This window comes from Homalodisca vitripennis, chromosome 1 (genome assembly GCF_021130785.1).
Source record: "Homalodisca vitripennis isolate AUS2020 chromosome 1, UT_GWSS_2.1, whole genome shotgun sequence".
Lineage (NCBI taxonomy): Eukaryota > Metazoa > Arthropoda > Insecta > Hemiptera > Cicadellidae > Homalodisca > Homalodisca vitripennis.
In genome coordinates, this window is record NC_060207.1 from 104,607,317 (window position 1) to 104,632,661 (window position 25,345).

Here is a 25,345-nt window from a genome sequence, read left to right on the forward strand (position 1 = left end):
ACTGTATACTGTAATCATTGCATACTCTGATCACTAAACTGCGAGCTTTGGCCTCTCTGCGGCATCGTTATTGTTTCAGTGTACGAAGCTCGAGCAGTGACTGCGTGTGTTCGTGTGTAAACAGAGGAACAGTATTGTCCACAGTACCTTACTGTATACTGTAATCATTGCATACTCTGATCACTAAACTGCGAGCTTTGGCCTCTCTGCGGCATCGTTATTGTTTCAGTGTACGAAGCTCGAGCAGTGACTGCGTGTGTTCGTGTGTAAACAGAGGAACAGTATTGCCCACAGTACCTTACTGTATACTATAATCATTGCATACTCTGATCACTAAACTGCGAGCTTTGGCCTCTCTGCGGCATCGTTATTGTTTCAGTGTACGAAGCTCGAGCAGTGACTGCGTGTGTTCGTGTGTAAACAGAGGAACAGTATTGTCCACAGTACCTTACTGTATACTGTAATCATTGCATACTCTGATCACTAAACTGCGAGCTTTGGCCTCTCTGCGGCATCGTTATTGTTTCAGTGTATGAAGCTCGAGCAGTGACTGTGTGTGTTCGTGTGTAAACAGAGGAACAGTATTGCCCACAGTACCTTACTGTATACTGTAATCATTGCATACTCTGATCACTAAACTGCGAGCTTTGGCCTCTCTGCGGCATCGTTATTGTTTCAGTGTACGAAGCTCGAGCAGTGACTGTGTGTGTTCGTGTGTAAACAGAGGAACAGTATTGCCCACAGTACCTTACTGTATACTGTAATCATTGCATACTCTGATCACTAAACTGCGAGCTTTGGCCTCTCTGCGGCATCGTTATTGTTTCAGTGTACCGAAGCTCGAGCAGTGACTGTGTGTGTTCGTGTGTAAACAGAGGAACAGTATTGTCCACAGTATCTTACTGTATACTATAATCATTGCATACTCTGATCACTAAACTGCGAGCTTTGGCCTCTCTGCGGCATCGCCATGCTGAAGAAAAGTTAGCTCATAAATTTGCACTGAATGAGTGTGCTCTATATTGTATGTAATTTGGCTCATTTCTGCAAACAAAACATTTTGTAAATGTGTATTCTGGTTTACCGCATATTACTTGTAGCATTATTAACCTAGATGTAAAACTTTTATCGATTATAAATTCAACGTTATTATCATTCTACAAAAATTCATTTCCAGAAAAATTTCAAGTTTTTAGCGAGATTCTTATCGTGATATTTTTTAGAGAATACGAGATTTTAACAGTGCCTAGTTTGTATATATTTTAAAGAATGCCTTTCGTATCTTTAAATGTAACTTAAGAAAATGTTGATATTCATTAACACACTAGACAAATCCATTTAAACAAAATATCACAGATTATTAATATTTACAATAACAGACAGATTTTTTATTAATGTTAATATACATAAGCTTCTAAATATTCAAAGCCTTCAATTAATTATTTAAATTCGTATTTAAATTAAGTTCTAAAATTTAATAAAATAAGGTTGCTTATTATACCGTTGACAAATTTATAAACCAGACCCAAGCACCTGAACTTATAAGTGAAACTTATATAGGAACTTATTATTCTGTGAAGCATAGTAGCGTTATTCTTCATTATAAATACATTACTGGTGGGTATGGATTTAGATGACACGAAAAATTAAAACAGCATTTTGCAAGAATCTTCAGATATTTTAAACAATATTAGAGCTCAAGGTGACGTTCCTTTGGAGCAACGAAGTTATGAATCTTTAAGAAACAAAAATAGGATATACATATGTATTACGTAGATGGGGTTTATGATTACTTACTCATATTTCAGTGATTATAGAGGAGATTTTACAATGCACGTCAATAGACATGATGAGTCGCTAGGATGAAAATTTATCTTATATTCTATTAAACTGAATTTAATACTATTCAGAAATAGTACTGTTTCCTGTTTTCCTTATGGAAACTACATGTAACCTGTCCAAGATTAGCGAGTTTCAGAGACTGAGTTTACTTCCAATGACCAAATCATACCTTAGCCAAAGAAAATTTTACTATTTGTGCGGTAGATATAATCAATAATTATAAATAGACCAATAATATCAATAAAATCCTACGTTTATAAGGGACGTTCCCAGTGGGGCAACCATTTACATTTCAAAATGTTACGTGTATTATCTGGATATGCCCCTGCTCACGTATGTTCTCTGTCGGCATCATAGAGCCACACTCAGTGTCAGAGTCTATTACACCAGCCAGTAGCGTACATATTGAACTATCTCGGAGTGGTCAGACAGTAGAGGGATTCAGTCCTTCCTTACAACACCTTTGAGCTAAAATGTGTGTTTTATTGCTGGGTTTGAACGTAACTCTATATCCGTAAACCATATTTCTATATTTTGTACCACCACCACCACAATGCCACTACAATAATATAATAAAGACAAGCTTTATGTGCAATATATGAACAGATTCAACTCACCATGAAACTTCATTCAAACGCATTAGATCTATAGTTATTGTTTTAAATAGTCGTCACTTATTGACGTTAGATACATTTTACTCAATGAAGAAAGTGAATATTGTGATTACTAGTGGACAGTAACATGCTATACAGAGACAACATTCGTCTCTCAAAACTACGGAAGGTCATGGTTCCCCTGAGTTTCCCCTTATATACGCCCCTGACAACAGTTACAAACAGGTTTATGGATTACAGAACAGAACTGTGCCACAAGCCTGAGTCGAGTGATTTGAGATATTGGAATGATTATTATTAGGTATTTATTTAATCAAGTGGATTTTCTTACAACGTTTGTATTTCCCTCGCCTTCAGTACGATATTATAGTTACACTATCAAAGAGTACCCGAAATAGGAAAATTAATATTTCTAAATCTTTTTTCCCTTATCTTTAAAAATAATGTATGTTAGAGAAATATGATATATTTTTGTCTGTAAATCAACTAAACCACCCATATCAGAAGTCAATCTTAATGGATAAGCAATCTCCAAGGTATAGCAGCCATATTACGGGAGATAGCAAGATATGTAAGACATAAACATAATATTATTTTTACCTATCCCAACAAATCAAAGCGACCACAAATACAACTCCCTTGGTACAGACTCTCCCTTGGTATCGCAAATCTGCCCTTCGTTCGGCTTCTCTGGCCGCATGTCTCACTGTCATAATAAATACCGTTCACTCTTCCTACAAATAAATGTTAAATTTCTGAAGTATGGTACTTAGGATTTATTAAACCACCGTAAAAGTCATATGTATTTTTGTAATCAGGTTTATCATTGCATGAAATATTTTCATTTCCTTGCAATCCCTTTCTAATTTTTTTATTTCCTTATATAAAATAAGTATATGTTATGTATAACTATATGGAAATAATGTTCAATAAACTGCACACTACCGAGTAAAACAAATTTTTTTAATATTAAATTATACAGCGAGCGCAATTTAGAAGATGTTTTAGGTCAAAGTTAAACCATCCGCTATCTCAACGCTTTCGGTGCAAGATCCAATGTGCCATGACTTCACAGCTACCCAAGTAACTTAAGTTGTAAACTCCTTTAGTAGTTTGAAAACTCACTAGAGATTTGACTTCTAATACTGCGCTGGATTTCAAACTCCGAACTTTAAATATTCTTGCACGGACAGTTCGTTCTCATCTACTATTAAATCTGTTTAGATACAACTTACCACTTTATGCAGAGTAACTGAATTTAGAATTAAGCTACGCTAAGAGGTAATTTTGGTTTTGGAGTTTGTCCGACGGTCACTCAAAATCGACTGCATTGGCCAAATCCAGCAGAACTTTAATAAGAGGTTACTAATAATGCAATTAAAACGCTGTTATATTTCTGCCTCGCAGAGAAACTATTTTCAGGCAATAGATGTTTAAAACAAAAACTTTTCGGGTCTTTCTGGGTTTACAAACCAAAAACGTTCTTTTGTTTCGTTTTAACATCTTTTAATTTGAAATATTTTTTTACAATAAAGGCCGAAATATTCCTAGATTTTAAAATTGGCAACAATGTTTGTCGCGAAAAATAATAGTCATGTCCGGTATCTTGGATTCAAAACAGTGTATGAGGAGATATTACATCCAATGATTAATCTGTTGCCACATGAGAGGTTGTGGTTGCGCGCTTTCTACCGGCAAACTAAAGAAACATTTACCATAAATATATTACAGAACAGTATATAATATGCCATGTTATGAAACCCCTAACCACGATAAAAATATCCAACGTTTTAAATTTCAATCATCAAATTCAGGTAATTACAAGATTAAAATGGAAACACTAAACAAAAGATTTTGGGTTGGTAGTTCTATGTACAAACCGACAAGTATTCTTAGCTTTACCAGACATTTCTGCGCAGATTTGTAGATGTGAAATGTCTGCGCAGAATGTATTTGATTTGTGTGAAAGAGAGCTAATGCAAATACCAGCCAAGATAGCGTATATGTTACTGCTATCAGTAACAGTCGTGTTTACAATCCATAAAACAATTTCGTCCAGCTTTTAATCCGTAACACATCGGTTACTGACAAAATAAATACAGTAACACTACGTTTCTAGATCTGTACATTATATCTTCCTCAGGTTGATCTATAATACAATATGTATCTACTCGTATAACACACACACACACACACACACACACACACACACACACACGCACGCACACACACACTTAAAACATTAAACACTGATAGTTATTATAAACTTAACTAAGAAACACGTCGGACAAGCCAGGATCCTGGGAAATTTTTACTCATTCATTCTAGATAAACTTAAAGATGTATATTGTGACTCTACATTTATTTATTTAAACTTTCTGTTCTGTTCAAATCTTCTTTTACTGTTTTTGGTTTTGCTGAACTATGGTTAATATCTGAAACATCATTCAATCAAACTTCAAGACAAACTTTAAATAAATCAAACAAAATAATGATGTAATATACTTGGTAAACACTACTCATATTTGCAATGGAGGATTTAAAAGCATTCCGTCTCCGCGTAATACGTTAATGGGCCAATGAATGAGTGGCGGAATGCCATGAGAGGTGGTCCACATTCCCGACACACTACTTCTCTTGTTACGAGCATTTACAATTATTGTTAACGCAACTTACGGCTTTTACACCCGGGCGTATTGAAATATTTTCCATTTCGTCGCCGGACTAAATTCTCCATATAGTTTTTCATATCATGTACAATATTTTCTTAGTAAACCGAAGGTTACTTATTATAAAATATATAGAAACAATTATTTACACACTAATGGTTAGCACTAATGAGATATTCCCTGTGACACTTTTTACATAAAATGTCCTTTCGTCGGTCTTAACCGCTTCCATAACCAATGTCTCAAAGAATATTGTTGTAAGAATTTTGAAGGAATATCCGTATGGGCGGACAAAATTTTTTTTGAAAATAAACACCCTACAACTATACAAAATCTTGAACTTAAAATATATAGAAATATACATATATGAATTTTTCATCAATCAAATGACAAGATAAAAAGAGTCTGTAGCCGTTGGAGGTTTAAGTATTAATTTATAGGAAAGGTAAACGCCTTCAGATCGTGTCAGATGGATCAAAATATATTGTGCAGTTTGGATGTTCTGACATTCAGAAATGTATATATATGAGCTGCCAATGCTTTTATTAAGAATTTTTCTTAGTTTCAGAACAGAAGATAGAGGGGCATCCGCGGAAATGGTCTGGCAGGAGTCAAAGTTGTAAGCGGAGATTGGGCTCAGTACATTTGTGAGCACTGTTTCTACACTACAAAATTTGTGCCCGCAATCCGAATAAATTCCACACAAACACCGAGAAGTAAAACGTGTCAGAACTTACTGAAAAAGCTGCTGTGGTGAAATCCCGTTTTTGGTTTCTAAATGAACATCCTTTGTTTACCATACAAACAAATATGCACTAATAAAACCTCAGTATACAAGGACGGCCAAGGGTTCTCCAATCAGACAACAATCATTGATTTGAGAAACTGTTGATTGCACTCCAATTGTTTCATAGTAGCTTTGTGCGTTTTGGTATAAATTAATGGTTGTGTATACTTAATACTCCCCCACCCCCCCCCCCCCCCACCCCCCCCCCCCCCCACCCCCCCCCCCCCCCACCCCCCCCCCCCCCCACCCCCCCCCCCCCCCACCCCCCCCCCCCCATCTAAAATGGATCAAGAGGTTGGAATGTCTTCCAGTTACTAACATTTGTCTCTGAAGTGTTTAGAATGCCATTTAAAAACAGTATGCCCATTGTGTCTGTTTTTCAAAGTACTGCGTGCGAAGCCGCAGTACCTGCTAGTGAATATATTTTTAAGACACCGTGATCAGTTGCCCATAATTTGGTACATGAGTATCATGCCTATTCTTTGAATGAATTTAGGTGAATTAGATCATAGTTTACAAACCAAATACTCGGGCTTGTTAAATAATTTTGTCTTCAGGGTTTGTGGTGGTTTGACTAATGATTTTTTGAGAACCCGATATTGTTGATAAAGGCTATGAATGTTGTTATGTAGATGTCATTTAATTGAACTTAACATTTCTTATAAATAGTTACTTTTTGAGGATTGGTTTTCGTTTGGATTCAATACAGCCATTTTAAATACTATGTATTTGATGTCTTCTAGCATAGATATATGAAAATTGAATGAAGAGAAATTTTAGATGACAATTTAGATGTTCAAATAAATCATATATTGTTAATTAACCTATACAAATTGTAGGTTCTCATTTTCTCTGGTGAAAATATTCGAATCTATTAACACATTAAAATAATGTGTGTGTGGTAGGTAGAAGACACACTATTTTCAATAATTTATCGTATATTCATAACTAAATTTATTAATAAGTACAAGATAGGCACAATATATTTTCTAGAGATGTAGGACATTTTGTTGTTAACTGTCTTTCTTGCCCAGTAAAAATTATTTATCTTTCAGCATAGTTGATTAAATTATTCTGTTTAGGGGATGCTCTACATAACCTTTTATTTATCGTGCCACATAATATTTACTATAATTATGATTTGAAGCCATACAAAAAGTACCTTACTAAATAAGAATAAAAAACATACATAAACACATCTCAAAAAACGAAGTCTAACTACGAAAATATGAAGAATTCGTTCTTGGCTTTATTATCAGGCTGCTGATATTCGACTTGAATAACCATATACCATTCTTCTGGCGCGAAAGGTGACTTCGACAATTTTACAAGGTTCTCTGCTATCCATGTTTCTGCGTTACTGTAGGAACTTTTGTACCTCTTGCTCCAGACAATTTGTTCCTTTGAAGTTCAACGCTGTTCAGTTGTTTCGACGTTAATATTTATTTTACAAACTGATGTTATAAATCAATACGCGACTATAATTAATACGTATCACGCTAAGGTTTATTGCCCAGTTAATTAAAACAGGATAAGTAAATCATAAAACAATATCATGTCGCTTGAGTAGGCAATTCAGAAAATTTAGGATTACTGTTCTTGGAAATTTGCTCCAATAATCCACAGTCTGGCGAGTACAGTAAATTGTATTTGTTGCTTGTTTAGTTGTATAATAGGAATGTTTGTTCAGGAGTATTACGTATCCTACTTTCTATTTCTCAATATTTGATTGATAAATACAACTTACACAGTGAATAGTTTTAGCTCGCACTAGTATGGATAAAATGACCACCATGTGCGTTTATACGCTGCAGTCGGACATTGATTTAGCAAAGTGTGAAGCGAGTGGACTTTACCGCACTTATATGAAATGCGTAATCCGTAACCGTTGGTTACATTTATGTTTTATAGCTTTAGCGTTTAATGGCCGGACAATAAAATCGTTAATTATGATGAAAGACAGCAAATTTAAGTTTAAATTTGTACTCAAACATTCATTCATATTTCTAAATTTCATTCGTAATTTTTATTGTAAAATTATGGCAATGTAACTCATTAAACTGTCGTCATAGTTGTTTTTTTAAACCTACAAGATTTGTGCAAAAAGGCTTTTTTTAATGTCTATAGCAAAGCGGAATTGTTTTCGTATTAATAGAAAGAACATTTTGGCGTATTTTTATATTCCTTCGTGTCAAATTTATAAATATTTCAATATTTTCAATTTTTATAACAAACACATCTCTCATATTCTGATCATAAATAACTGATTTAAACATATTTTGTCCTACCCAGGGATCCTTATTAGACCACTTTGTATTCCAACGGGGCTCCACACGTAATTAATATTCCTGGAATAGGGTCATCATTATTATGCACATACAGGAAAATGACATTAAAGTCTTGACAACTTCGTTGCGAATGTCGAATAAGAACCATGGATATTACCCAAGCGTTTGGTATTATTTACAGGTTGCGGATACATTATATAAAACATATGGTGATAGATTTTTAATTATATTAGCACGACGCAATTTTTTTAATCCGCAATTTTTTGACTATTTGGTGTTGTGAGTAGCATTCCTTGTTAGATGACTGTTTGATCACTCCAATCTCACAATATTCATCACATTACACTGGCTCAGGTATTGAAGCACTGAAGTTGGATTTCCTACCTGGTGTCTATCAGGTTTGCCAGTGTGGCTGCCTTAAAAGTTTATTGGTATGACTGGTGATTTTACAAATTGTGTAGAGAATATTGATCAAAATTTCTTGGTCACTGAGCAAGTTCATCTTTTGCAGACCAGATGTGATTCAGATGAATCAGACATGTCATGTAAGTACTTATGTAGTATCCCACGTTTACTATACTCGTACGTAACACAATGGCGCTGTGCGTGCTGTTTACACTGTTTTACTTGAACCAATAACATTATAATGTGCAATCCATACATTTATTAATATTTATTCCTTGTTTGTACATAGAAGGGTTTGATGTCTTGGGGCATAATCAGTGAACCTATCGAATCAATTTTTTTCTTCTGAAAATTAAACAAAATGCTGAATACAATATATTTGTGTACCAAAAACAAATGAAATCAACACAAAATATGGACATTTTTTATGCAGTACAAACTATCTCACTCTTAATTTATTATTTGTTTCGTGATAAAGTACTAAGTGTGATGCACTAAGTTAGTAAAGACCATTTTGTCGTACAAAATTAATTACTTTCTTTTATTAATTCCTCAAAGTAGAACTTCACTTCCATTTCGCTCTTACTTCAGCGGATTATTTATCGACTAACATCAGAAATTTAGTTTTTCCGAACATTTAAGTAAAAATTAAATAAACATACTTTTACTATGTTTACTCTTAATTACTGCCATTATTTATCACTTTAAAGTTGGCTGCACTGTTGGTAATGCTCCAATATACCATGAACACTTTTCTTCCATATTGATTGATGGTAACCTAACTTTCTACATATTTAAATTTAAAGTAACTGCTTATACCTATACAAATACTATTTATTTTACACGATATTATTCTTAGTTATTCAACAAAAGAATCAATTATTTCTTAGGTACACTACTTGATTGCAAAGAAAAACTAACTTTTACAAATAATCAAAACACAATTTAATGGGAATGAAATCCCTAAAATGCAAGCTCAATCACCTCCGTGACAAAAAATGAAGGATACTGATTGTGGTTTAACATTGTTCTTATAGGAGACAATTCAAGGTAGTTTTAGTATCGGCTGTTAAAATGAGTATTCAGAAGTGAATGCTTACTCACAGTTAGAGGAAGAGACACACCTCAGCTGCCACAGTGACAAACAGAATTTCATTGAAATGTTAGAATACGTCACTCATTAGGTTTAAAAACGATAAATTTCTTAAAAATAAGCCATTAATAAAAAGCATAATTACCTCGATAATTTTCTCGAACGAATCTATGGTGTGATAGGAAACAAACAGTACAACAAATAAAAGTATTAAAAATCGTTGCCATGACAGATTTTCTCCTAAAAGATGAGATTTTAGAGGAGAAAATGTTCCTTTCTTTGTACTAATGAAGTTTGATAGATTCATAAATCAACAGTTGAATTATAAGAACGGTTTACGTAATCGTTAACATAAAAAGAAAATATATATAAAAGGTTACAGGGATTGAACTTACTTTATAATATAAATTCCATACTATTTTTCCATTGTACTGTTGTTGGTTTTTATATTTTAAAAATACTAACAAAAGAGGTAAGTAAAACTAACTAAAATTTAAGGGAGAATTAGTATTATGGCGCCTTTTGTATGATAGCATTTATTTGGAACACAGACAATTATATTAGACTTAGACCTTTTCCCAAAACAATGCACACACAACTTTTTAAGAGCTTTGAATAATGGCTTATATGAGTATTGTATTATGTAAAGCTGTTCACATAGAGAAACGGATCCAATAAAAAAGAGTCTTTTGGTTACTGCCAAAAAAAAAAAACTTTAGAGAAACATTAAAATTTAAAGGTACTCCATTGAAAATTACTAAATGAGTAAACATAGTTTACTCCGTACCCATTGACTCTGCTGTAATATTAAGTAAAATGTTGTTGGATATACTCACCCATTTTCCCAGCGCCGATATCAAACTGGCCGGGAGCATCGTGAACGAACAGGGGTCTCGTACACAGCTCCTGAAAATATATTTAAATTATAATGTATAACATACATTTTAATTTAATGCTAGGTTTTTATGTTGCTAAGTGTATCATAACATGTAGCGTTTAACCAGCACAAAAAAAATAAGAAATGAGCGATTCCAATCAATAATTGGAATGATCAGTCTCTTCCTCCCATGTTTTTACAGTGGAGTTTCTGATAAATTAATTGATACAATTTTGTACAAGTTCTGGCTTCCCTCTGGGATAAGACGCGTGGATGGATTAATTAGTCGCTGGACGATCAAGGTATTGAAAGATGGAAATTTCTTACAATATAAATTCTTTTGCATTTGGTTTTCATATCTGCCACATGACTAGTTTGATAGACCATAAAATATGTCTAGTTGGAATCGTTAAACGTACAGTCAGCCTGGTTCTGAGCACACAGAAATTACTCTATAAGTCACTTGTTACAAAATTTGCCAAAGGACGCGTCTGTTGTCTGATATTCCTACTAGTTAGGTCAAATTATCAGTGGACGAAAGGCTTTTGCAAGGATTTTATCAAATAACAGGGAAAAGTTGGTACAATACGAGATAAACAGTAAATTTTACCGTCAAAGATTAGTTTGAACCTTAATATCCTTAACTCAAACACAAAGTACGGCGCCTCAGATCACGCGCTTATCATCCCTGGCAATGTCAACCATTCTTAGTTAATTAGAGGAACCTCAGCAAGTGCCTCGCCTTAGTATGTAGGAGGCACCTGTGAATTATTTATATTAGTAGTTTGGTCTGCGATCCCTAGAGTTTTAGAGGAAAATTGTGAGCCTGTAATTTCTCTACAAGGTGCTCAACAGAATGATTATGTTTTATGTGCCGGACTGTGCAACGCTTGTTCGATTTGGACATGCCAACAGGTGCTTCATGCTGCTCCATTCCGAGACTCTTTTAAACAGGAAGAGACATCTGTACCACGGCTTTCTTTAAAGCGGTAACCAATCTGTATTTTAGTGTGTTTTTCATATTTTATATGAAGTTTCCCTTTTATAAAGAGAGGTGAATCTCCGTTCTATTTTAGTCCTCCGGTCTCATGGGCTCCTCTGGTCTGTGGGAGTTTATGAAGCGTAATGATGTCTAGAGTGACAAGATTGAGATAAATCGTAATAGCACTTTTATCAGTACTACAGTCACAGACAGTACTCTGTGCACTATATCTAACTCAAAGCAAAATCCCGACGCAATAGTTTATCATCATACGGCCATCAGTTCTCTCATCGACTGTTTCTGATTTACTGCGCAATAGTTGTTTTCTTTTCCTTCTCGTAGATCTATTACTGAAATATAATGCCAGGTGATGTATTCAAATATATTTTGTACAATTATGTATTCCAAATATATATTTATTTCTTCAAAATTAATAATTCTTCAAAATAACATTTTAGTAAATAATTGGAACTATATTTTGGTAATAACAGTTTTCAAGTACATAGATGTTGTAAAAAATACAATAAAGATATAATAAAATAATATAATCTAAATAAACAGAATATATAAATGGCATTAACGCAATGTTTCTATACACGTAATTAATTATAAATGTTAGTTTTTTTGAGAGCTATTTGACGTTAAGTCCAGGAAAGATTTTGATGTTAACCAGTTAGTAGGCCAGATAGGCGACCTACCAATTCAACCTATCTAAAAGTGTTTTAACATAGGAAGAATTCAATTTTATTATATTTGCCAAGTGTGTTTAATAAAATACGTGTTTTTATATAAACTGTTATGGTAGACCATGAGTTGAATCAGAATTTTATATTAAATGCAATATGAAGCTTATTATTAAATTTCTGAAGTTCTAAATGGTATTGGACTATTAATTTTGGATCACTGTTTTCATGTTCTCATGTAGAATTAGATTGAAACTGAGCACAATTTGATTATTGGAGGTTACGATCTCAAGAACATATCGATTTGGAATGAGTACTTTATTGGATTCGAAAACTTCCTGGATTATTAATATACTGATACTGTTGCTAGTCCTAATGCAATTCTCAGAATATAACGTTAATAAATGTATATGCTCAATTGTATACAAATCAATTAATTGATTCAAGTAGTTTACAAGGTAGGAATCGAACTGTACTTTGTCTACATAGAAATAAACCGATACAATAGAGTGTTAAAGGGCCCGTAAAAACGCAACGAAAGTTGACCAATCAAAGTAATCTCATTATATGTGTTACTATGTAACATGTAAAAATGTCAAATGACTGAGCTCAGTTTGTTTAGACATTTATTTATTCTAGGCTTTCCTCGTTCCTCGTTGTCACCATGGTTATCTATAAAACATACGTAACAATGTTCGCTAACACTCAGCCCTTGAAGAGAAATGGACCATCATCGAACTAGATGTTATTTACATAGAAATTAAGCTTCCTGAAAAAATTCAAATTTATCTAAGCAAACAGAGACACAAACAGACATAGACAATCTCATTGTTTTTACACCTTGAGTGATAGGCTCAGCTATTGTACAATCAATTAAAGTAATTTAAAATCAATACAAGTTTCAGCTTGGGTAATTTCCGTGAGCTAGGTGCTCACATATCAGTAAACACATCGCTATGATGGAGAATTGCTTTGTTGATTGCATTTAGATTTGCATATCATTCAAAACCACTCCCGTGTCCAACCAACTATGTATTTTACACCTGCATGATCGCTTTAGATTAGTTCTGATACAGAGTACAACCAGTACATATATTGTGCGCCTGTTTGTACACGTCAATAAATATATATGGTTTATTAAATCCAGTAGGTATTGATTTATGAGCTTATATTAAGGTTTGATGTGCGTGTGGTTAATTTGATTTTCTGCCATGCTTCATCCACTGTAGTAGTGTGTTCAGATGTTAGCGTTTCGTCTGCATTACAACATACTTCTTCAGGTCGAGTCACCTCTTGGGAAGCACACAGCGTATTTAGGGGCAATATTAGTGTTGATCGTGTATATAAACCGAATAACGTCCTTATGTTAGATAAAATAGCCTATTATTAGATTCTGAATATTTGGAGACTGTAACCTATCAGTTTATCCATTATTTCACAATTGTACATGTAACGATGTAAGTGATTCCGTTAATTAAATACCACTCTACGCGACAGATATGCGATGAGCTTTTACATTTAAAAATTACTTAAAACAATAAATATTAAAAAAGCAGGAAAAGAATAACACTTTTACATATGGATACATCTTATAAGAATCATGAAAGTTTATCGGCTGATCCATACAGAATTAAAAATAATATACTTATTATTTTATTACATATACTACTCAATTTTAGGTTCACACCAGTAACAATCTGAACTTATCTCAGAATTGTCAATTTTGGAAATACTAGAATCAAAGAATGGGACAAAATTGTACAAAATTAAAAAATGAAATAATTCTATTTAACCATTGTCAGATAGCCATTATTGGGAAACAATTAATAATTTAATCTGGCCTGCCTTCTTTACACAAAAAAGATAAAAATGTGTTTTAAACATAATATATTTATTTGATTGTTTACTTTTATATCACAAAAAGACAGATTCTTAGTAATAAAAATAATACGAACTGTAATGACATGCGCGAAGGACTGTAACGCAAAGAGGTAATAATTTGAAAAGCACACTAAGCCAAGACCTATACTACAGTGAAACAATACTCATACAGGCGCAGGAGCACCCTGAGCACAAAATGGTTTGTCTTAAGGTTATAAAGGCCTAATGAGTTCCAGACTATAGGCCGTTAAACACGCGTATAAAGGGTTCATTGTCATTTATAAAGTAGCGCCATTTGCAAGCGGGTTCCAACTAATTTAGGTTGCCATTTGCCTTCCTCTCCCTTTATGTATTGGTGAGAGCGGCCTTTTGCACTTTTCCACATTCCCTACATATTATAATTATTCTTTGTTAGACATACGTTATTTTTAGTGTCTTTCTAGAAGGTTTAATGTGGGAAATTTTAATAATAACTACATGCTATAAAACACAGTAAATTTTAGTATCATTGACTATGCATAAATGTATAAATCCAGCCCTAGAACGCACAATTACAGGATCGCATATAATCCATTTCAAAAATAGTCTTACAAAAATAGTAAAAATTTCCTCCATAAAGGTAATAAATGTCTCTAGTGTTGAACAGGAAAAAATATATAAGAAGTATCCTATTTCAGAAACCATGTTAAACTACGGATGAAGGAAGATTTTGAAACAAATTTCACTTACCAAGGTACTATGTGGAATTAAATAAAATTCATTTCTTGACGATTAACTGTTTGGAAGGATGACAAGTTTGGTGATATTTGCCATAGTTATATGTTTAACAAAAACTGAAACACTATGATTCGAGAACTGTTATATGTCCTCATCTTCTAATTTTTGGCATTTGTCATAAGCTATCACTTAAAACAATTGAAATACTATATTTCGAGAACTGTTGTACGTTCTCTTCCTCAGGTGTCAAAAATCCCATTACGTAAGAATAAAAATATTTTTTGATCTACCAAATCAACATAGAATGGAGATTATTATACAGAAATGTATTTCGCCAAAAATTTAAAAAGCCTGATTATCAATATCAAAGTTAAAAAACAATATAAACAAACCATCCTCTACACAACAGACTCGCACTGCAGCAGACATGACTCACGTACATACTTAACTCTACGCGGTGAACTCGGTTTCGATTAGAATAACTTTAAATTTTTGAGACAACTTTTTACACTTATAGCCCTGTAACTTACCATTTCTTAAGACAGTTTTACCAGTTCTTAAGTTGGATGCAAAATTTCTAGTCTGTTGCTCAATTTGTTTTCGACGTATCCTACGACCACACAGACAAACACAAGAGATAATTTTGCATTTCCCAAAGTAATAGGCTTCGCTGGTGCTCAGGCTAATATATCAGCTGGTATCAGGAGAATGAAGCAATTGATAGATTATAACTGAGATCAATAATGAGTTGTGAGAGAAAATATTAAGTAATAAATCAATTTGAACATTTTTACTTTTAGTTTCTTTTAGAAAAAAAACACAGTAAAAAATTAAAACACGAACAACATGAAATATTTTTACCATGCAATTTTAGACTTTTAGGTGGTTAATTGAGGTAAACATATTATGTAAAAATTAAATTTGAAACGTTTAACTCTTTATGTACTTAAGAAGTAACCTAATAAAATAAACTATGCAGAGTGTATATTTTGTAACAAACTTTAGATTTTAGGACGGGCGAGAACGTTTAACCTCTTGTGCGCGCTTAACATCTCAATGAGATATATGTGATAGCAAAATCAAGGATGGCGGCAAATGTTAAACCCCCAACATTTGCATTACTGTTGAGACGCTCCGAGAGAATCGTTACGACAATATCGCCAGAGAGAGGGTTTTCCATGAACTGACAATTCCTCATGTGGAAAACAAGTTGTTGTGACGTCTGACTACAATATATATTCTGCCATGTAGCCTGTCCCGTCCCGGCACACTCTGCAACACCGGGGGCATATAAGTCATGTACCATGTACGACCTCCACTTTCTACCCAACATTGCACACAACACGTGGCAATTTAAAGCACGGTTATTGAATATATTTTCACTGTTTTGTTTCGTTAATACTGTACTGAATCATTACAACTGTACATCAGTCATTAAAACTAATCAAGCTGTTACACTTTTTTATTGTTTCATAAATTAATTTTTAATGTTAGATAACGACCTTTTCAGTAAGAGGTTGTATTGAAAATAGTAGAACAGACCGAAACTCTTAATATACGTAGAGCAACGAATTAATGTGTTTTGTATCTGCAGTGCTAACACCATACAAAAACAAAGTTGTGCGTGCATTTTAAAATATTACCAATTTCAGAGTGTTTTGTCGCTAAGTAAATGTATATGTTGTTCACCTCACTTTATTTTCTTGGTACTCAAAATCGACATAAAAAATAATTCAAACCAAAATTTATTTTGTGCTTATAATTCCGCAAAGTTTTGTTTCATTTGCTGAAGAAGTACTACAAAGGCGCTAAAAACGATTGATGTGATGTTTTCAGCATATTATTTGTATTTATTTATTTAAGTACACAGGATTGTTGAAGGGTGTATTTAACAATTTGAAACAGTGATAAAATATTGTACTATCAGTAGCATATAAAGTATTGTACTTCAGTTTAGCGTACACAAAGCCAAAAGAGATTGAGGCGGAGGTAAGGCTATTTTAACCCTCTCTCCCACCCAACCTGGAATATAATAGACATTGTGAGCGTGAGTGTGTGAAGTGTCTAAATGTGTGTTGCAGAGACATTGCAAATTGAAATTGACGCGACGCATATTACTATGAGTTTTGTTTAAATAAGTTAATTGATGTACTATAGTAAATTCACTAGTTGAAAATCAGTATATGATTTACGAAAGTTGAATTTGATTCAAAAATACTAAATTTTAAATTTATATCTCATCAGTACATACTTTTGAGATAATTTCCTGTAAATTTGTCTGGAGGAAAGTATAAAAGTAACATTGGCATCCATCAGAAATATATTTTACGATTATATATTTTATAAGAAATTGGAGTTATAATTCCGTAACTTTTTTAGACTTATGTTTCGAAATTAGTTGGTACTTCGCTTATTTATTTATTCAAAGATAGTACACAATATACTTTAGTAGACAGAGAGGAGATTTCGAGTCGTTAGGAAGCGAGACAAGGAAAGTTTAACTATGTGATATTCTATACAAGCACAAAGAACTTCTCTATGATATAAGCTTCTATATTCTAACAAGCCTCTTATCTTGTAAAGTCAAAGGTAACAGGCAATCAGAAATGTATAGTAGGGACTGAACTGCATGCTTTGTGTGCGGGAAATACTGTAAGCAACAAGGAGATTAAGTTCCTCGCGAATTATCCTCTTTACAGTTTTGTTGCTAGTTACCATACGTTGAGTTTATATAGTTTTAGTGGATAAAACTGGTCAGTCGATAATAACAATGAAAATTATAACTGTCTCTAAACTATGGTGGATACAATTAAAAAAAATAATGTGTAGTAAATAACAAAAAAGTTACAGTTAATGAGTTAAACTATGAACCATGTATTCCGTATATACGAGTATGTAACAGAGGAAGCCAAGTAACAGCCCATCCTTGGTCAGGCGATTCTAGATAAATAAAACTGCAGGAAAATTTCCGTGTTTTTGATGTAATATGTTTACTACTCACAAACGGAAAAAAATATTTTGAATGTTCGAATATAATTATTAGAGAATAAGAATAATTAGTAATATTCCTTTAGACACAATCTAAAGAAAGGTAGATAGCAAATTTACTCGTAGCTGTTATCTCGAAGTATCAAACTGTTGGCGCAGAATGGTTTTGAAGATGAACTTGTATAGTAATGGTAATATGGCCACTTCAATGGTATGCATGGTAATAACTCGTAACATGTTCAAATATTTAGAAATATCGTCCTAATATTTTAAATAATGAGGTTATTATAAACATATATAGTGGTTTCTAAAAACGTAAAGGAGTAATGAAATAAGAAAATAACTTGGATAGTTTTAATATTAGTGAGGTTTTCTAAAAACGTAAAGGAGTAATGAAACAAGAAAATAACTAAATGGATTGTTTTAATATTAGTGTGATTTTAAACATGACCCATAAAAAGTAAGCAAAACCATAGAAAATTAACCGCACTCGTCATACTAGTTTCGATTGCATTAAACAGATGATTGGTAGTAAAACAGACTCCACAAAATTTGCTTTTAGATTGTATATAAATTAAAAATTGAACACTACTTGTGTATAAATAAAAAAGTGCTCACCAATATATTGGCGAGAACATCATCGTAGGATGTCCTTACGCTTACGCGTAGGATACACTTACACAGCCGCTTCAACACCTCATGTGAAAAACGTGGTGTACAGCGAAAATTTCATTTAATGACGTCACAGATGCTTGAAGATTTGAATAACTATGAGTAATCGCTATTTGAGTAATTTCCCATAACGGAAATATTTAGTGATGGGCTTACCTGCTATTTTTATCTGCTGCTTCTCGATTTTAAGATTTGACTTGCTATATTATAATCAATTCAAGGGTAAAATAGCGATTCTTACTTCTGTATATAATAAATATAAATTAAGTAACTTCACAAATATAAATTTATTTTATGAATCATATTTCACATCATATTCAGGAATATGATTGTCATATTTACAATACTAGTTTCAAAGTATCTTATAAACGACAAGTCTCATCCTTAGTTGTCTACAAACAACATTTTCCATAACAAAATAAAGATTATTAAGTTCGTAAAAACTCAATTTATTTACAGAAATTGAATTAAAAACCAAGATAAATTAGAAAGCTTAATTAACTATCATTCTTGAAATTAGAGAATACACCTTCATTTAATAAAAGGTCCTATATATTATGAGAGAACGGATAATTACTATTGCGATTAATTACTCTGACGTTCAGTAACTGATAGCGGAGGTAGAAAACGCACGAGCTCTACTGAACTGCCAGCTATAGTAATTTCTCACCTGCTACTTCCTTTGAGTAACTGTTAAAGATAACTGCGACATAACAATCGCGCGAAAAAGTAGCAAGTACGCAAATAGTGACATATCGCTACAATATTGGAGCTCACGAAACCTGCGCTGTATAGGGAATACTGATCCACGTTACTGATTATTGAAATTACAGACCTCACAAATGGTCAGGAAGAACTCGGCATCCGGATGTCGAATGCTGATAACCTTGCTTGTTAGCTTGCTGTAAAGATGGCAGTGCAGGTTAAGCTAAACGCCAAGATTTCTATGAAATCAACTGAACCAACAAATATCTTCACCACATGTACTAATAAGTTACTGTAATACTTCATACCTTCAGCGTAAACTCTGTTTACTAATTTTTTATTCATTGTTTTCTTGTTGCAATCATAGGTTACTCATTAGACCACCAGAAGCACTTTTTGATATACAACAATTGAGACTCCCAATAGACCTACGAGTAAAGTGTTCAGTACAAACGTAGAGATAGAATAGATAGTTTCAGCAGAAATTGTCAGTCGACTCGTTCTACAGAAACCGTGCGTACAGGCAGGCAAAAATTGAATTCGTCCATCAGAAACTGGCGACAGAGATATCAAACATGTATTGATAGAAAAACTTTTTTTTCATAAACATTTAAAATTCAGTTTTAATAAACGTAACTTGTAGAAAATAACTACTAGAAAGTAGGCTTTACTGTGGCAAGTATTATATTTTAATTTTGCATATTAATTCGTAAAAATTTAAAGTTTAAATAACTGTGAAACTCTAGGACTACAAATCACATATTAACGAGTAAATTAATTTTTGACTAATGTAAAAGTACAGCTAGCCTTTAAATAAGAAGATTTTGATATAATATTCATATTTGACTTTTCTTACAATATAGACAAAATTGTTCTTCTTTTTGTGTATATTATTTATACAACAGTATTTCTTTTTGTATGACAATTATAAATACCATTAAGTATTGGTGTAAAAGGAAGAGACAGAGGCAATAGGAAAATAATATACTGTATTTTTTAAAGAACATAAATCTTAAAAAGATAATAAAAGTCTGTCCGTAATATATAGCACGACTGGTCCTTTTTAACGTAAATTACGACCAGCAATATGTTGTCCGAATAGTCCTTCCCGCGTAGATCACAGCCGCCCGCAGGCGATATATATATATATATATATATATATATATATATATATATATATATATCCGGCTATATTATAGTCCTTTCCGTGTACATCACACTGTCGCCATTCAGGGATAGTACATTTTACTAATTTTTTATTCAACCAAAATGTTGTCTTGAAATTACGAGTAATTTGGGTGTAAGCACAAACCATCTAGAACTAGGTGGAACTAAGTCTCGTAGTGCCCTTTATTATATATTTAATTAAATATCAGGCCATTTTTAACCTAAATGAAATGAAATTATGTTCAAACTCGACAAATTTCTTCTATTTTTTCCACTTTAAACAATGTAGAAATATTGTTAAAATGTTGAGAGATTTCGGACTGTTTGTGGAGATCTTTAATATCCAGTGAACAAAATGTTGAACTAAAGCCTTACTGTTTGAATATTTAATAATTAACTGTACATTTAATTCCATTTTCTATAAAGTATTAAAATGAATGTTAGAAATTGGAAATTTGTGATTCTTCAATATTAACAACAAAATCTGTATTACACCAAAACGCTTTCCAATTGCATAACACAGTCCGTGAAATTCGGCCCAACCACCCCAGAACAGTTACATAATTTCTCGGTAACTTGATTAGCTAACCGTGAACCTAGCATAGGAAACCAAACACAGTTGCTTCTAGAACTTTCTATATAGGAGGACATATGAACAGCCCTGCCTTTTTATGCAGAACTCCTTATAATACTTTCTTATTGTCTAGTTCTAAGGAAATATGTATAATCACAAAAAAATATTTTAATCTAATTCAGTACCTACAAACGTTTTATTTAATACTATTACTTCTATAATTTATTTTCACCCTATAGCCGGGAGTGATATAATAACTTTATAATGTAACATCTGAGATTAATTACGCCTTACATTTTACTGTAAATTTAGATGCGGTAGATTAAAATAATATATATACTAAAAGTTATAAACTATAAATTTCTTAACATTCTGGAGAAACACCAACGACATATACTGTCACAGATACACTTAACTTCACCATACCACATCCTCAGTGGTTTGTCAAAATAAAACAAAGCTTCTCGTAATACCAGTACGTAGTGTAAACCTGTGATAAAACTACGTGTGGATATAGTGTAATGTTAAGTTGGTCTGCCATATTATAGTTTTTGACACTATAAAAGATCTGTAATATTGCGGTAATAGGTCAAATGAGTTGTTTTATTGTCCCGTTGCAACTATAAAATCATATTACCCTGTCACTGGTCATTTCAAGGCATGGGTTTTTAACATTATATGTAAATTACGATAAGTGAAGTATACGAAATTGAAATGGCAGATGAAGAAAAACAATAATTTTAGTTACACTGGTTGCGCGGGGTAAGTTAATCTTTTTCTACTTATCCCCCGTGCAGGAGCTTTATTGCGAATCAGCATTGTGATTACCATCTTTCTTCCTATCAGTCTTTTCTCTCCTATTACTGTCCTATCCCAGCCAATTTCCGTTTGAGGACTTGGCAATGTGTAAAAATATTTAATACCTAATGGAGAAAAGGCTGATCACCTGCTGTTGTTTCCACGAAAACTGCTAATTTGTCGGTGAATATGAACAATAGAAAGTATGCTGGTCTTCTTTATTGTAAACAAACTTTCAAAGTACTAATTTAAATTAAATATTTAGGTAAATCGAATAAGTCAGTAACAAGACTTCAGTTAGTAACGATACTCTGTCAGTAACAAGACTTCAGTCAGTAAGAAGACTTAAGTCAGTAACGGGACTTCAGTTAGTAACGATACTCTGTCAGTAACAAGACTTCAGTCAGTAAGAAGACTTAAGTCAGTAACGAGACTTCAGTTAGTAACGATACTCTGTCAGTAACAAGACTTCGGTCAGTAAGAAGACTTAAGTCAGTAACGAGACTTCAGTTAGTAACGATACTCTGTCAGTAACAAGACTTCGGTCAGTAAGAAGACTTAAGTCAGTAACGAGACTTCAGTTAGTAACGATACTCTGTCAGTAACAAGACTTCGGTCAGTAAGAAGACTTAAGTCAGTAACGAGACTTCAGTTAGTAACGATACTCTGTCAGTAACAAGACTTCGGTCAGTAAGAAGACTTAAGTCAGTAACGAGACTTCAGTTAGTAACGATACTCTCTCAGTAACAAGACTTAAGTCAGTAACGAGACTTCAGTTAGTAACGATACTCTGTCAGTAACAAGACTTCGGTCAGTAAGAAGACTTAAGTCAGTAACGAGACTTCAGTTAGTAACGATACTCTGTCAGTAACAAGACTTCGGTCAGTAAGAAGACTTAAGTCAGTAACGAGACTTCAGTTAGTAACGATACTCTGTCAGTAACAAGACTTCGGTCAGTAAGAAGACTTAAGTCAGTAACGAGACTTCAGTTAGTAACGATACTCTCTCAGTAACAAGACTTAAGTCAGTAACGAGACTTCAGTTAGTAACGATACTCTGTCAGTAACAAGACTTCAGTCAGTAAGAAGACTTAAGTCAGTAACAAGACTTCAGTCAGTAAGAAGACTCTAAGTCAGTAACAAGACTTCAGTCAGTAAGAAGACTTAAGTCAGTAACGAGACTTCAGTTAGTAACGATACTCTGTCAGTAACAAGACTTCAGTCAGTAAGAAGACTTAAGTCAGTAACGAGACTTCAGTTAGTAACGATACTCTCTCAGTAACAAGACTTAAGTCAGTAACGAGACTTCAGTTAGTAACGATACTCTGTCAGTAACAAGACTTCAGTCAGTAAGAAGACTTAATTCAGTAACAAGATTTCAGTCAGTAAGAAGACTTAAGTCAGTAACAAGACTTCAGTCAGTAAGAAGACTTAAGTCAGCAACGAGACTTCAGTTAGTAACGATACTCTGTCAGTAACAAGACTTCAGTCAGTAAGAAGACTTAAGTCAGTAACAAGACTTCAGTCAGTAAGAAGACTTAAGTCAGTAACGAGACTTCAGTTAGTAACGATACTCTGTCAGTAACAAGACTTCAGTCAGTAAGAAAACTTAAGTCAGTAACGAGACTTCAGTTAGTAACGATACTCTGTCAGTAACAAGACTTCGCCTTCAGGTGGTGCAATCGGCTTTTGGTATTGAAAACATTGTTTTCTATTGAATTCATGATCCTTTAAGATACTTTTCCTGAAGATAGTAAAAGTAGAAAAAGCTTTTTAACACTTTCAAAACCATCTTAAGTTTTTCTAGCATGAAAATTGTAAATATGAATCAGAATTATAATCGATGTCAAGCCCTTGCCTGTGTCCAGGAAACGTAACCTTCTGCGCTGGATGTACTTCTCTGTCAATGACCCAGCTCGAGGTCTAGGCTGCTGTAATGAGTGCAGTGAGAGAGTTCCCGCGCTTGTTCCCTTGTTATTCAGCCTGAACCGCACCTTGCGTGCAAACGACCTCCGCCCACCACCGCATCCATTGGAAATATGACAACATGATAGGTCTGAGACGCTTTGTTTGTCTGGACTGTATAACTTAGGCCAAGATCCTTAAACATTCAACAAAACTTTGACTATATTCAGCAACATCATTTTATAATATTATTTTGTAATGAATAATTCTGTTCTGAATAATTTTAATTTATTTGAATTCCAAGAAAGCATTTGGACTGAAGATTAAGAAAAAAAATATATTACTTAGCTTTGTACTTAAAGCTTTACAGAATCTACTGATTATTTAAATCGTTTGTTTGAGTTGACTATACAAATCTACTAGATGTATGGTACACAACTATGGAATACGAAATTTGCCTTTGTAGTGGATTGAAGCATATTAATGTAATCCAAACACAAATACGGACAGAAAGCGGTATACAAAACTCTAAAGATATAAAATAAGGGATTACCAAGGGAAACGTTCTAGAACCTATATTTAAAATATAACCTTATTGTTTGTTAGTATAGATAGCAATAAAATAGACATATAACCATAGCACGTTTAGATTATAAAAAAATATTTTATTAAAAAATATATATTTAAAAAATAACCTACTACAGTGAAACATTTTGCAATTGTTACTAAAAAATAAGTATGCGAGAGAATAGAGTTTTGTTTAAAATACGAGCTATATTATATATAGCCTATATTATTAAGTCCTGTATTATATTATCGTATTATAAGTAGCATAAATAATTTGCACGAGCAATTGAAAACTTGGATTATCATATTACACACCGTGTAAATTTTAAAGACTTAAAAAATTCAAAATCTTTTAGATAGTTAGAGTATTTACAGGATTTACCAGTTTTAAGCAGGTTGTGCTAGTTGGTACTTAGTTATGTTATTTGTTCATCTATTTCTTTACTCACTTCAATGTACATTTAATTTCCTCATTTATGACACGCATATAAAGATGGAATGAAAAGGTGAAAATAAATTACTTTCTAAAAAAACCAGTCTAACTAAACGCAGATAATAAAGATATTTTGATGTTACAGAACCAAGAACACATAACGATTCCACCAAATTACTAACTTCCGCAAAAAATTAATTAAACTTTAAATAACGTAAAATATTATAAGTTAATCAAAACTATTGGAATATCACAAAATTATTTTACACTTACTTACTATATGACAATATGAAAGCAAAAAAGAACAAAATAAATTACCACCTGTGACAGAAATATAATTTTGCAATTAATCGAGTTTCTTATGAATAATATCATAACTTCACACTAGTTTAGAATTGGGAATAGACAATCGGAACAGTATATAGTGTAAAGGTCAGTGACAAGGCCACAATAACAAAAATAGAACCTTGCATAACATGGCACTAGTAGAGTATTGCGAATAGATAGTCGGAATAGTATATAGTGTGAAGGTCAGTGACAAGGCCACACAATCAATACCGGTTGTGATAAGCAGCAGCTTGTGTATTGTATTGGTTAACAATAATAGAACCTTGCACAACATGGCACTAGTAGAGTATTGCGAATAAATAGTCGGAATAGTATATAGTATGAAGGTCAGTGACAAGGCCACAAAATCAA

General features: G+C 33.1%; 1 protein-coding gene across 1 annotated transcript in view; it reads right to left on the reverse strand.

Annotated features, from left to right (window-relative positions):
* LOC124374068 (calpain-C-like) overlaps positions 1 to 25,345 on the reverse strand; it is a 164,173-nt gene that overhangs the window by 75,466 nt on the left and 63,362 nt on the right. The window contains exon 3 of the mRNA XM_046832399.1: positions 10,535 to 10,604. Coding sequence (XP_046688355.1) covers positions 10,535 to 10,604 — 70 coding nt within the window. The remainder of the gene's footprint in view (positions 1 to 10,534; positions 10,605 to 25,345) is intronic.